Source organism: Diadema antillarum, unplaced genomic scaffold (assembly GCF_040938485.1).
Source record: "Diadema antillarum isolate AM-2024a unplaced genomic scaffold, OU_Dant_1.0 scf00000030, whole genome shotgun sequence".
Lineage (NCBI taxonomy): Eukaryota > Metazoa > Echinodermata > Echinoidea > Diadematoida > Diadematidae > Diadema > Diadema antillarum.
Genome location: NW_027270919.1, coordinates 2,305,635 through 2,321,484, shown reverse-complemented (window position 1 = coordinate 2,321,484; position 15,850 = coordinate 2,305,635). Strand labels below are relative to the sequence as shown.

At 38.7% G+C, this 15,850-nt stretch overlaps 1 protein-coding gene across 1 annotated transcript in view; it reads left to right on the top strand.

Annotated features, from left to right (window-relative positions):
* Positions 1-210: 210 nt before the first annotated feature.
* The window catches only part of LOC139740371 (uncharacterized), a 30,435-nt gene continuing 14,795 nt past the window's right edge, over positions 211-15,850 (top strand). Inside the window, exons 1-8 of the mRNA XM_071650967.1 lie at positions 211-844; positions 3,502-3,645; positions 4,135-4,620; positions 7,984-8,046; positions 10,520-10,618; positions 11,793-12,224; positions 12,805-12,972; positions 14,946-15,362. Coding sequence (XP_071507068.1) covers positions 211-844; positions 3,502-3,645; positions 4,135-4,620; positions 7,984-8,046; positions 10,520-10,618; positions 11,793-12,224; positions 12,805-12,972; positions 14,946-15,362 — 2,443 coding nt within the window. The remainder of the gene's footprint in view (positions 845-3,501; positions 3,646-4,134; positions 4,621-7,983; positions 8,047-10,519; positions 10,619-11,792; positions 12,225-12,804; positions 12,973-14,945; positions 15,363-15,850) is intronic.

Below are 15,850 nucleotides of genomic sequence, written 5' to 3'. Positions count from 1 at the left end.
TGTTACCTATTTTTTTCCTGTTCCTTCTTTTTTAATTATACTGTGTACATAAATCCAGATGATATAGACTCTGACGGATTCATTGAAGTCGACTCTCACAGTGAAGGCTCAAAAGTACTGGTGGAAGAGGGAGATTTCCCTTCAGGATCTGAAGACCTATCTGATGAAGAAGGAAAAGAAGAAGCTCTTGGAAATTCCAGCACAGCTCACATGCTGCCTAATAACTGTGTTAACATTGATGATATTCCTGGCAACAGTATAGATACTCTTGGAAATACTGTTGTAGTTCCTGGTAATGCTGTTCACAACAGTGACAGCAGTGCTGATGAAGGGGAAGACGACAACGAATTGTACATTACGTTCGTCCGAAGGGACACTGGAGGACAGGCTTTCAAGTGTAAGGAGTGTTGCAAATGTTTTGCTCGCAGGTCTGATATGATCCGACATGTTGTGATCCACATGCGAGAGGAGAATTCTACCAGCCAACCTAATCCAAAGAAATGTGCTACTTACACTGCACTGAGTGGACGCTATTGTCAGCACAAAAAGGGTAATGTCCATGAGGAGCGCCCTCCAATACCAGAGTTATCAAAGCTAGTGAGTGCAGCTGGAGAAACGCCTACATCTTTCCGTTGTCACAAGTGCTCGAAGGTTTTTGGTCTCAAGTCCTCCCTTCGCTTTCACCTGCTTGAGCATGGAATCAAGATGCAGAGCGAAAATATGAATAAATGTGATGTGTGCAAGAAAATATTTGGGAGGCCCAGCAAATTACAGAGACATTTAGCAACTCGCGCACACCTTGAAAATGTTCAACAAGCTGCACATGTACAGGATACAGTCAGAGGTAACTACTTTAAATTAGTTTGTGAAGCATGCTAGTTGTACAGAATTAACAATTAACTTTGTTTTGTCATGCAAAATTATTGACGTTCACGGTACACAGAGAAAGAGACGTACCTGAATGGGTCAGCAATAGTCAAAATGTATTGAGCTCTGCCTTGATTGCTCTGTATATCTTCATATAAGTTTTACAGTATATTAAAACAAGTGCACACTACATTGGACAAAAAAGGTGAATAATACTGTGATACACACAGTTTTTGTACAGAAAGAGAAAAGATATTGATAAAAGAAACTCAATCTTCCTATCGAAGTCATTTTTGTGGGCAGCATAAAAAAAAATGAATTTAGGCTGCAAATGCATGGACTCTTGTCTACATTTTGGGAACCTGGTATGCCAGATTCCTTTTATATCAGTTGATACCATGGGATCCTTGTACAATGTACACCAAATTCCAGTAAGGAATGGGTTTCATACATGTAATCGGCATTAACCCATAAACTGCTACAATGTACATGTGTATGGGGTCCCTTTAGTGACTGAAAGAATGTTGGTACCTTTTATTAAAACATCAGCTATTATTTTTTTAATTCGGGTCAATGAGCAAGAATCAAAGTAAACTACAATTAAATGCAGGGTTCTTGAAAAGCGGTCAAATGCACTGTGCCTGCAGTACTGGTATTTAAAGGGATGGTACAGTATTCATGGAGATAAGACTTGTGAAATAGTACAGAGCATACCATTTTAACCCTAAAAAGACATTTCGTGCGATTACTCTGCGATATGCAATGCTCTCGCTGCGATGCTCTATGACTTTTTTCTTTCGAGTATCCCGCACACTTTGACACCAAATTTGTGACACCCGGGGGTACGGTTCTGAAGTTTAAATACATAACTTTTTGGACATGCCCGTGAGGCCGAAAATGGCTCAGAAATGTGATTTTGTGTACAAAGTCAATGCAAATTGAGTTTTTTCACATGGTTAATATAAATATGCTTATTTTTACTCTCAATTGCTAAAATTAATTTGTGTTAGGAGTATCATGCTTCAAAAAGTGTCTGCCACAAGTTTTGTAAAAAAAACCAACAAAAACAAAAGGTAAAAAAAACAAAGAAATACATAAGAAATTCATGAAACAATAAAATAGATAAATTAATTTTGATACCGATTTTTTTTCAAGTACATTTGCTGAGAATGCCACGAAGAATAATTACACCAAAATTGAGCACTTTTAGAGCTTTATTTACTGATTTAGATCAAAGAGTCTGATTTCTCACATGTATGAATTACCATAATTAATCAAAATAAAATAAAAAAAGGCTATTTTGGAAAATTTGAATATACCGTCTTGTAGATTACATCGCACACTACCATTGTGCAAATTTTTCCGCGGCGATCGCGCGATCCACGGCCAAGATCTTAAGGGGGCCCTTTAGGCCCCCCCCCCCCCCCCCCCCCAGTCTTTCGAGCTACCAAAATAGCCCAGTCTTTTTAGGGTTAAGAGGAATTCAAAGTTTATTTGATGAAAATAAAACATCCAAAAACAAAGTAAAACAAAGCGATTGTTATAAAATGTGGGTCCCACACTGTTAGAATCGCTCTGTTTGGGATATCTCAGCCATTTCAAAACCTATTTTCATCAAATAAACTTTGAATTCGTCATGGAATTACGTGCTCTTTCATATTTCTTAAGAAGTTTCTCATTATCTCACCAAAAAATGTTTGAAACCTGAAATTAGGCCTCAAGTATCAAATCCATATGATCCCTTTAATAATAATAACAATAATAATAATAATAATAATAATAATAATAATAATAATAATTATAATAATAATAATAATAATAATAATAATGATAATAATTGCATTTAAATGGCACTTCTTACTGGCGTGATGTGAAGTTGAGTTTGATAGCAAGTCAAGTCTCTTGCAATGTGGTCCAGAGGTTTTTTTTTATAATACAGGTGTAGACCTAATGCTGTTTTCTGCTACTCATCTTACAAGTATGTAACTTTCTAGTAGGCCATAACCCTTAGAAAATATAGGTGTACACCGTACATATTTTTTTTTAATCTTTAAATGTTTTTTTTTTTTTGTGTGAGTATGAGTTTTGTTTGTTTATTTGTTTTTTGACAGCTGATGTATGTTTCCTTGAGGTACAATCTGGGGTCTAATAATACTTTCTCTTTCCAGCTTCAATGAGCAGAATCATGTAGATGTAAGTCTGTGTGTGTGTGTGTGTGTGTGTGTGTCTGTGTGTAAGGGGAGTTTTGCCACCACCATGAATTCTACAAAGATTTTGAAATGGTGGTATTCTAGTATGACATTTTTGTTTTTACATAAGGACAGTTACATTTTGTACATTGCCGAAGTGCACTCAAATTTGTTGTTCTCATCCCATATCCTTTTATTCCCTCTGTGGTTTGCTAGAAGTGAGTACAGCTGTAGACATCATCATCTTGTTTGAATATGAAACTGCATGCATTATTGAAGCATAATTTCTCTGTATTCTGCAACCCTTACAAATCAATCTGTCAATAAAGCACATTTTGGTACTCCTCCATCTGACTACAGTATGACTGCAGTGTATTGCGCATTAAGGAGCTACAATTGTACATTATCATGATTAACGCTATGCTCACTATTAAACTTCACTCAGATGCAGGTTTACAAGTTGTTGAAAGGGTATCTTCTCAGCCAGATGTCTCACTTGCCAGTAGTCGTCAACAGAAGGATCAAGTTTTTCCGATGCACCTCTCTCTTGCAAAGGCAGAAATCCAGGATTCCCCTATGGAGAAACAGCGTAATGTTTATGTTGCTTTTCTATGAAGAATTTAGTAAACCTATAAAATATAGAATCGATGGTTGTTTGTACTTTTAAATCTTAATGGTGTCATCTATAATGATATGTAAATACAGGGGATGAGTGTCTTGATATCTTTGAAAAAATTATATATACTTACAAAATGTGTAAATATTTCTTCACTTTGCTGTGAATCTCTAGAAAATTGTTACTAGACATGTATTGTCTGATTAAACATAGAAATGATTTCTCCTCCTTTGTACATTATGACATAAAAAGAGTAAATGACAAAATGTTAGTGATGTCCAATGTGCATTGTAAGGTCAGAGGGGATTGCTGGTGAATGCGGTCAAGACCTTTTTCTTCAGTACAAATGTCATACATCTGTAATCAAACCATGGCTTTTTACCCTTCTCACTATTTCCTAGTTTTAACAGCAATTGTGTACACTTTTTTTTTTCTCTCTCTCTCTTTGTGTGGATCAAACAGGTTCTCATGCCATCCATTTCAATACAAATTTTGAACCAGCTGTGCATTCCTTTCCTCGGGAGAATGTTTGGCAGAACAGAGACAAGCCGCACAAGCCTTTGAGTAGGCGTTCGAGACCCTGTAAAATCTGTGGCAAGTTCATCTCCAACATGACAGTACATTTGCGAACCCACACAGGGGAAAGACCGTATAAGTGCGATGTGTGCGACAAAGCTTTTCCCGACAATGGTGGCCTGAAAAGACACATGCTGATACACACAGGAAAGAGACCCTACAAGTGCCACATTTGTTACAAGATGTTTACCCAGTCGTGCTCCTTGCGCGTTCACATGAGCATTCATGGAGGGGAACTCAACCAGTTCAAGTACCGGTGCAACCTGTGTCCGGCTCTCTTCCACAAGCGGAACATGCTGCGGAAGCATTTGAAACGGGAGCACAAACAAAAAAATCGCAAGAAAAGTCGCCGTAAGGATCCGGAAGTCAGAGGTAATCAAAGTCCTGATTTTAACAATCTGAAGATAGGGCCTACTGATTTACTAGGTAGATTGTGTTCCAGAACATTCTTAGTGCTCTCTGACCCAATTGCTTGCGGCAAGTGAAAAATCAGAGTCGGGGAAAGTGTTTCAGAACAAAAGAAAAAATGCTTACCAGGGGGGTGTTTCATCAACATTTGTCGGCGCTGACAACTTGAATCACCATAGTAACAGTCAGTGACCAGAGCATCTCAGCCAATCAAAACCAAGGATATTGCTGAAATTCGTCAGCACGACAAGCGTTGATGAAACACCCCCAGAATTGGCTAGCAAAAAATTTTGAAGGCACTTTTATTTTTCACTTTTCCCCCTTCAAACCCACAAAGTCAACCATACAGAAACCCAAAGATGACTGTTTAGTGATGCAACACACTTCCATTTCATTTGATCAACTGTCCAACACTTAAATGAAGAAGCCCCAATGCATTGCAACACTAACATTTGTGAGAACCAAGGTTGTTGTACTTCAATGTGCCGAAATATTTAATATGTGCCATGTTCGCACGCTTGACTTGGTCAATGATGAACCAAGTTCTCATATTTTGTTCAAACGGACAAACCAACCCAAACCAATTGATAGATCATTCCTGTCGCACTTACACATGTGTACAGTATGTACTGTATCACACTATGTCGTAATTAAATATTAAGGGGTATTTTCTGTTGGATTTGCAATCAAATTCTAAGTTTCTGTCACTCTGTTGCAGGGTTCGAAATTGGCGATGGTCCGCTGGCCATTGGCTACCCAAAATCACGTCGGACTAGCCAAAAATCATAAAATTCTGAAGTTACTAGTCCGTCTGGCTAGCCAAAATATTGCTTCAGTGTCAAAATTGATTCTAAGTAGTCCGCCTGGCTAGTTCAAAAAAAAAGTTAAGTGCGACCCCTGTATTGTGTGCAAAAGTCATACCTGGACAATAATGTAACTGGTCATTTGAAAGAAAATGATTACAGATTTGTCACAAGATTTACATCAAGAGCTTGCCGTATTCTCTACAACTTTGTCCGTAACAAACCAGTGTAACGAAAATGTATATGAAGTTACATAGATTTGAAAACCAGAATGTTTTTCCAAAGTACATTGTACGCCTGCACTGCAGTCTTAGAATAATGTGGCTCACAGGGGGTTTAGGCTGTGGTGCATAAAGAGATAAACATGTGAATCAACGTGTGCTGTTTATTCAAATGATTATGAAAAGTCCTGTCTGCTCTTTCAGACCAAACACAGCAAGCGTCATGATCTGGCACTGATAATGTACCTCCTTAAAGGGGCATTCCAGATGATTTTCATAATTTCTCATCATGTAGTACATAAATCAACACCTCCTTGTATAGATTTGTGGAATTCATTGTTCTTGAGCAGAGAAACAATACTTTGAAAAACCTTAAACAGATTTCACTGAACAAGGATGATGACATACAATGTACTGTGTAACAGGCTCACATATTTCAGAAATTTAGTGTAATTCCATTACAATACCACTTGCTTGCAAGTTCACAGTATGTATACTCTTTGCATGCCTTCTTCTGTTGTTTTGCTTCTTAGAGCCCCAACTCATGCATTCTTACAGTGACCCTGCAATGCCATCATCCTTATTCATTGCAATTTGTTATAAATTTAGAATTATTCTTATTCTGCATCCCAGTTATCATAAATTCTGAAACTCTGTCCTCAGTATAACTACTTTATACATGTTCAAATGTAAAAATCTGAAAATCATCTGGAGTTTTCCTTTTAACACAGTACATGTATGCATTCTCACACAATAGGGACATAGTCACCAAATATATGTGTGAATTGAGTAAATGCAGCAAGATATAATAGTAGAACCCATCAGTGAAAGTGTGAGGAAAATTTGCCATTCCATTCCAAAAGCCATGAATATTTGGTTTCAGTGTCAGTGTTGCTGGATAAGAAAACTAATTTTCAACTTTTAGTGTCACTGCAGGAATACACAAATTTTGTCAGAATTCGACATATTTACACATTTTGTAGTGAAGTTAAACTTGACTTTGATACCTCTCTCAGAAAGTGGGGGGTGGGACGGGGACGAACATTACCAGAGACTCCAACTCTCCTGTTTTTGACAGGAGATCTCCCGCCGAAAACCCATTTTTGCAAAATCTCCCGTTCTCCTGCTGGAGATTTGATTTCTCCCGCCCTGGCTCTGTGTCTCCCAGTGGAAAGGATTTCTTACTTATTGCTATCGAAGCCTTAGATAGCACCAGAGAACAGCTAGAACCCTAGGAACTTCGTGCTTCGCACACATCAACTTGGAGTCTCCTGTTTGCTAGGGGTTTCAGGCGGTAGAATCTCCAGATCAGAAGGTGCTTGGGGTTGGAGTCTCTGCATTACCCTCTAACATGTATCAGTAGCAAGTCAAAGGAAAGTATAGTGTTCATGATCAATTCTCTCTATCTTGTCTTTGTAATGTCTGGCAGTGATGTCATAAACTATTTTAGTCTTCTCATCCAGCAATGGCAGCACTGAAATTTTAATATTCAGTACTTTTATACTTTTAGGCGCTTAGAAACTGTATTAAGCGCTGTATACATGTAAATGTTTATTATTATTATTATTATTATTATTATTGTTATTATTATTATTATTATTATTATTATTATTATTATTATTATTATTATTATTATTATCATTATTATTATTATTATTATTATTATTATTATTATTATTATTGTTATTATATTGTCTGATTTTCTACAAATTTTTTTTGATGTGTACCAGTATTGCTGCAAACACTCATTCCAAGTGTATATTTGGGTGAACATTTTAAATGGTCTCTTCAGGCCATATCAGCAAGAAAAGTGTAAGTGCACCAACCCTCACCAGTTTTCTCTCTGAAGTTCAAGATTTTGATTTTTTTCCCCTGCACACCACACATAAAGGGCAAGGAATCTTCTTCAAACTCTTTAAGCAGAGCCACTTAAGTGTGCTCTTGATAGACCTGATTTAAAAAAAGCATTGAAATGCCTTGAGAAAAAAAGTCGCAATGTAAATGACCCATGACATACAAATATACAATGTGTAGTACAAAAAAGTTTGTAGGCATTTGATAGTCACACAATATTTATTTATCAAATGTTTTTGTTTTCAACACATATGCGGCGACTTCTTTGAAATGTAGAAAATGTTGTGACGTTCAGGATATGAACAGCTACACTGTACTTTGGAAAATTGTGAAGAAATTTGAAAATCTGAACAAAACTTTTACAATTTCTTTATGTTGTGAATGCAGGTTGTAGGCACAGGTTTTAATGTGATTCATTTATTCCTCCCTTGTTTTTTCCTTCAACGCAGAATATAAGGATAATGACCCAAATGATGCAGGTCCACAAAATTCTATATCCATCCAAGTTGGAGGTATGACCAACAATGCATTACATTTTCTAAGAGAGAGACTTATAGTGAGCAACACACTAATTCTAATGTCTTTACTCCTTAAAAGGCCCATAACATCCAATTCTAGTCCTGTGGTCATGCTGATTTCTTTGATACTAATATGTATACAACATTTGTAGGTCTTCACCTCATCATCATCCAGTTTTGATGTCGGCTTGTCCCCCAAAACAGCCTTATTTACCTCACTCTAACAGTAACCACACCTGACTAATACCATTATGCCCAATTCGTGGCATCATCCTTTGTCAAGCCAAGTTCCTCCTCCACCTGTCTCTGCCATATCTTCTTTGGTTGTCCTTGCTTTTGTCACTCTAACTACTAGATGCTGTAGCACAGGATATTAAACATCTTAAACATGATCATCACATGAAATTCTTCCGTCGAGATGTTTTCATTGCAACTGATTGACAAATTGCCCTACATCGACGTAAATAAGCACTGAATTGATCAGTGATAAATTCAGTGCTTATTTACGTCGATGTAGGGCAATTTGTCAATCAGTTGCAATGATCATCACACTTCTCATTCAATACCCATATGAACCGTACTGTAAAAGTGGACATTTTCACGCGACTAATTTTTCACGTTTGGCCACGTTTCATGTGTTTTTAAATCCGTGGAGTCAAGCCATCACGCATAGGAGCATGTTATTATGGCAAGCAAATATATTCACGTGCTTTTATTTTCGCGCTAGTTTCTGGTTGCACAAAATGCGTGAAAATTTCAACACTGCAAAAATTTCCACTTTTACAGTACAGTTGAACCTCTCGTATCCGGACAAGTCGGGACCGGGCTCATCCGGATAAGGGATTTGGCCGGATACGGGAAACTCAATGCTTTATACATGTACATATACATACACATGTACTGATATAGCCCATTGTAGTACCACATGTAGTAATGTGTATACCGCAACCTTTTCATTGTTACACTCAGTAACATACCCCAAAATAGAGGTTCGTGTTTGCAAGAATGAAATCATTTTCTTTTATAAATTCTTGGGATGATTTACCTAAATAATTATTAAAAAATGTATCAAGTATATGTAATTTATGTGTGTTTGTGTAGGAGTTCTCAAGGAGTTGGGAATCCCCCTTTCCTTCCGTAATTCTTAAAAAAAGATTAAAAAATCACGGCGAGATTGCGTCCGGATAATAGAGAGATCCGGATAAAGGGAGGCCGGATAATAGAGGTTCAACTGTACTTCATTTTCGCTTTTAACAGATGTCTAGTTAATTCCTTCAACTGGAACATCTCTATCATATCCTCAGTCTTCTCTTTGTCCATTAATTTCACTCCACACATTGCTCTCATCACCGTTTGCTCACTTGGTAATCTGTGGTCTTAGTCTATGAGATCTGTTTTGTTTAATGTAATTTAATGCATTTAGTGAGGTGAATAACATGTACATTATGTAACATGGTTGTGAGTACACTGATTTCAGTTGATTTTACTGTTGATGACATCACAAAAAGCAAAATAATCATTTTGTTGAGGCAGATCTTGAGTGGATACCCTGTTCATTTGGTTTCAATATCACTCATAGACAGGGCCCAATATTAGCAGTGGCTCTGCACTACTAAAATATTGATGTTGAGTCACCAAATTCCCCCTCCCCCCCCCCCCCCCCAAAAAAAAAAGTATCATTTTGTGACCTGATCATGCAACTAAGATTCAAATTATATTGTTTTATTTCCCTTGCTTTTGGCCCAACACATTTCATTTTCAGGCCACCAAAATTTTGAAGAGGAGTGTCAAGCCTTGTCAAAGTGATGACAGTGTACTCACATGCCATAGATCTATATACAAAACAGTGGACAGTTCTCGGAACTGGCAGTTTTTTTTTTTGTTTTCGTTCTATGGAAATTACGTCATAACCAGATAAATAAGTACTGTATACGTCGAATATTTCACCTGCTTAAGGTTTTTATTTTTTGTGAATTTGGCAAGTCTGGTGCTATTTGCAAAATTCAAGACATGCGAAAATATTGACTCCGATCCTGATGTGAGCGTGACGTACGCGTGTACATTTCACTGTTCAGTATGACTCCACAATTTAGACTCTCGAAAGATATGGCGTATACATTGTACATACAGTAATACAAATACTATACAGTTGATAATGTTGCGTCCTGAATATTTACTTTGTTGTAACTGGAATTTTGTTATAACCACGTTCGTTTCATGTAAACTAGCAAAAGTGGGAAAATATTGAATGTAGAAAACTGTGGACATTAAATGGATGCAGTTGTTATGTATAACCACAGTGGCATAGAGTACATGTGGTATGCATAAGGCATAGTGTAGAAGGGTGTATATGACAAGAAATGTGACAGAGAAGGGAATTGGTAGGGATCTATAAAGTGTTCAGTGTCGTTTTTCATTGTTGAGATGCTTTCAACTGTTTACATGTTTCTTGGCTTAAAATCAACAGGATTTGATACCAGCCGAAAAACAACTTCATACACAGACACAGACCGGTTGAATGTAACAAATGTTTATAAACCGAAGCAAGCCCCCAACCAGGTTAAAGGTGAGAATTTAGTTCTATGCACTTAATATACTGAAATATTCTTAACTGTGAGAGATTATTTGGCCTGACCCCCAGGTGGTAAAATGGAAACTTTGATCATGCAACCATCCACACAATCTTACTATGTTGTATGTGTGTCACATTTTTTCCCATATTTTGACCTGCTCTCTCAAACACTTTAGCCATCCATCCAGAATAAACCCAGTTCAAGGAAAGTATGACACTTACACTGTAGCACATTTGTGACAAGCATGAAATATTTTAATTTTGTCCAATCATGTGAAGCTGTCATCTCACATTGTGAAGACATACTCCAGACCTACTTGGAGAACCATGCATTACTGCAGAGCTGCCAAGTCTCCCTGATTCTGCAGGAGTCTCCCTAAAAATGTCAAAATCTGTTCATGTCTGAATAATAGAATATTAAAATCTCCCTGATTTGGGAATTATTTTTGCCCATTGAAATGCATGTAACACACAGATATCTCCCTGATTGCTGTGTGGAATCTCCATGATTTGGATGTGGGAATGTTGGCAGACCTGTTACTGTAAAAAGGGAAATTTTCGCGGTGTTGAAATTTTTGCACATATCGTGCAACCCAAATTAGCATGAAGATAAAAGCACACAAATAATTTTGCTTGCCATATGTTCCACTAGTTGATGTCTTGATTCCGCAGAATTCTTTGAAAAAACATGGGATTTCGCGGGAAAACATGCTAAACTCTTAACCCACCAGGTGTGAAAAATCAGTCGTGCGAAAATATCCACCTTTACAGTATGGCGGAATCATACCAGTCGACATTGCGACATTTCTAATTTTTAAAATGTTTCTTCATTGTATTTTTGATACTTTGTTCTCCATGTCCTCACCAAAATGGTATCACAAAATAAAGATTCTGATAAAAGCTGCCGTTTATACTTGTATGGATGTATGTATGTTTGGATATATATGGCAATAATTATAATTATTGAGCAGTGGGATAATAAGTGCCCAACATGATGTTCGATTGTGTGTGTAATCTTGCAGCCCAAATGATAGATGAGAACCTCATAGTCGTATCAAAATGTGCTAGAAACATCACAGAAATACACTGCATTTTCATAGCAAAATCTCATCGGGAGGTTGGGAGGTCTGTATGTTCTTCATCATATTTCCTGTCCTTGAATCTTCAGGCCCCCGTACATACCTTGCCCCACATGAAATCAAGTCAAAACTACGGATGGGTCAGAGGCGGCAGTTGAAGAAGTGCGAGGAGTGCGGGGAGTTAACCACCAATCTCTTCGTGCACAAGCGGATTCACACAGGGAAGCCGACATACTCTTGTCAACTCTGTGGCAAACTATTTGCTGGGCTCTATGATCTAGAGAGGCACATGCGAACCCACACAGGAGAGAAGCCCTTCAAGTGTCCATTGTGCTCCATAAGTTTCACCCAGAAGTCTTCGCTTCGCATACACATGCGCAAGCACGGGCCGGAGTATGCCTGCTACAGTGAACGCATCTGTGCCATTTGCTTCAAGCTCTGTGGGTCAAAGGACAAGCTGAGGCGGCATATGCGAGTATGTCATACACAGCGGCGGCGGCTGGCTGTGCAATCAGTGCAAGGTATGAGTATATGTTTTACAAGATGACTGACAACTCAGTTGATTATAAAGTTCTTGAAATGATGATGGTCATTGAGGGCTTGAACTCTACATAAATCATCCTTATCAAGGTTGTAAAAGTGTATAAGTTTCGTCACGAAGGATGTTCGTAGTTGGACCATAGTTTTTTTTATATTTGTGCAATTCTTAATATCATGTATCTTACTAATTGATAAAGTACTTCACTAATCCTGAAGTAATTTTTTCCTCCGATGGTGGTATTTCTAGCCTTATCAATACTTATAACTGAGGTGTTTTAGTGGCATTATGCATTGAACTCTCAAATTCTTATATCAATTTAGACTCAACAAGATAAAAGAGGAGAGAGACTAGCTTTCCAAAATGATTCTTGATGTAAAGATGTGCAAGACATATTTTTCAAGATCACTGGACTGTGTGTTGTCGTTGTAATAGTACATAATGTCCCCCAAACCAGGTGAAAGCCTTGTTGATGGAGCTCCTTTCCCCCTTCATCTATGTTTCCAGTTTTGTTCTCATTTATAAGACTGTGTATAATTTATTTTGTTGCATTTCTCTCACAGTGGGAAGACCATGCTCCGTCAAGGTGAGACGCTTGCCATTGTGTGGAGCCTGTGGACTTGCATTCCTGACCACTTTTGAGCTCAAAATGCATCTTGCCGGAAGTGTGCACCAGTCTAACCTAGCCACAGAGAGTCAGAGATCTGCCAAGCTTGAGGAGCCTCAAACAGGTGACAGCTGTCAGAAAAAAGGTAGCAATATGAAAGAAAACCAAAGCACAAATATAAATGTGGGTTGAGTGAAAGCAGTAAAATTTGTGGAACACAATAGTGAAAGGTTGAGGAAAACAAGACAATCGATCAAAAAGTAATGATTTTTTAAAAAGTTTCAGGGCAGCCATAGGCATTGTTGGAAAAGGAGACTACTGCACTTCATGACGGCATGTATGGACAACAATATAAAGAAAATGAAATTAAAATTCTACATATTTCCACTTCTCTTGCATCATAAAAGAGCATTCGACTTACCTCTTTCAGAAAGCAGGGGGGAATGATATTACCTTAACATTATGTCAATAACAAATAGATGGAATGTGTAATTTTCATGAAAAATGAAATTTTGTGGAATCCTGCTTGACAAAGTGTAGTAGTCTTCTCATCCAGCAATGATGGCACCGAAGATTTGAAAATTCATAGCTTGAACCAGTTGTCCGACTTTCCTCAAACTGTCACTGATGTGTTCTATAATAGCTGTGGTAGCATGTTCTTATTTCACTGAAAAGACGATCCATATTTCATGAGATCAAAGGTCACAGTTCAAGGTGAAAGGCTGCTTGTTGCACAACGCTTGGAATGAGTAGAGGGGAGTTTGAAGAAACTCAGCCAAGCTTGTTACAAGGATTACAAGGATTCAGTCTCGGCAAACACTGAAAGCCATCTTATGCACTTGTCAATGTAATGACTCGCCCCACTACCCCCGGACATGGGTGCGTCATTTCCTCGTTTGGTCCGTCAAATTTGTGACCCAGGTGTTCGTCATTTTACCAGCTTTGTCCGTCAAATTTTTGACCGAGGGGTGTGTCAAAATCCCATCATTGTCGGTCAAAATTTTGACCGAGGGGTGCGTCATGGTACGTCACTTGGCTATGGAAAATAACACGCATTATTTTAAACCGAGGGGTGCGTCCTGGTGCGTCACTAGTGCACTTGGCTATGGAAAACTGCACGCATTTTTTGCACGCTACTACCGGATACACGTACCGCGAGTGAAATTACAGTGAGCGCGCGCTGTCCCGCGGCAAGTGAAAATCAAATTCGGGAAGTGTTTTGGAATAAGAGGGAAAAATGCTTGCCAGAATCTGGCAAGCACATAATTTAAAAGCCACCCTTTCTCCTTACATTTTCCCTCCAACAAACCCATGAAATCTGTGGTGACAAAGGCGAATTCTTGACAGTAAAAGAAGCGGCAGCAGAAGAAAACTGCCTGCCGCATGCCATTTCCTGCTCGCGGGATAGCCCAACCAGTCGCGCGACGCTGTTAGCTAGCTGTGCGATCCGAATCTCTACGTACAGCGACTAGGCTGTATGTAGTTACTCGCGGGAATGCCGTGGCGTGGTGTGTACCTGCGCTGCAGCAGTATGCATCCACCGCACTAGCAATGGCCGCGCACGTACACACAGCGCATCTGCACATGTGATTGTCATGTATGGATTGCATGCACAGAATACATACTACTGTACGGAATATCGTAGCAGCAGCGTGATGTACGGTGAATGACGGTATGGTGCTTACAGGGCCATGGTAAGGGAAACTTGCCGAAACTTTTACAAATTATGTTTACGAACCAAAAGAAAATGAAATTGCTTGAATAATACGTATGCAAAAATCGTTTCAGTATTTACGGGGGTGCGTCAAATGTACCGAGGATGTCCGTCAAAAAAGTGACCGAGGTGTGCGTCACTTTCAACGTGTTGTCCGTCAAAAAAGTGACTGTGGGGTTCGTCACTTGCAGCGTTTTGTCCGTCAAAAAAGTGACTGTGGTGTCCGTCAAAAACCCCGTGTGGTCAGTCAAAAAATGACCATGACGCACCCATGTCCGGGGGTAGTGGGGTGCGTCATTACATTGACAAGTGCATTATATTGTGATGCTTTAATGTCAATCAACACACCAATTGTCTTCTTCTTGTTTCCGATCATTACACAGAACACAGATTACACTTGGGTCTCCGTAAAGTTGCATCATCTCCAGAAAATGGTCCTGCTCACACCTCTGCCACGTCCAGCCAGACAAAGGTCAAAGGAGGGAAACCACAAGACAAGTCGTTCCACATGTGTAGCATCTGTTTCAGAGTCTTTTCAAATCGGTACAAACTACTCATGCACGAGGACACTCACTTGAAGAGCAGGCCATATCATTGCGAGCTTTGTACAAAATCCTTCACCCAGAAATCCTCCCTCAAAGTCCACATGGCCCTGCACGGATCTCAGTATTCCTACTACACCCAGTATGCATGTCAGTTTTGCGGGAAGAAGTTTGTTGGAAGGAGCAAGCTGAAGCGACATATACACTGTGTCCATCGGAAAGAGCAGTTGAAATTAATGATGTCCAAGCCATCAAATGGTAATTCTTTTATCTTTTTATTTGGATTTCAATTTTTATACAGCTAGTGATGGACAGTATTTAACCTGTTGAAGACAAGTCTCGAGTATACTCTGGCAAGTGTCTATGGGAAATGCGTGTTGTAGCAAAATCAAACCGTCCTCAACGGGTTAACCCAAACCAGGCCGGGCTTTTTTGGGTGTTCTGTGGCCGGGGAGGGGTTGATTCAAACCCCCCCCCCCCTCCCGAGGTCTTGGCCGTCGCTCGCGCAATCGCCATGAAAATTGGCACATACATTACCTGTGGCGTAATCTACCAAACTATAAAAAAAAAAATTGAAATTTTCATCATAATGATTAATTATGTTAATATATGCATAAAATCATACTTTTTGCTTTAAATCAGAAATTAAAGCTCCTAGAATCCTAATTTGTGGTGATAACATTCTTTGTAGCATTCCTAACAATGTACATGAAAAAAAAATCTGGTATCAAAATCAATTTCTTATA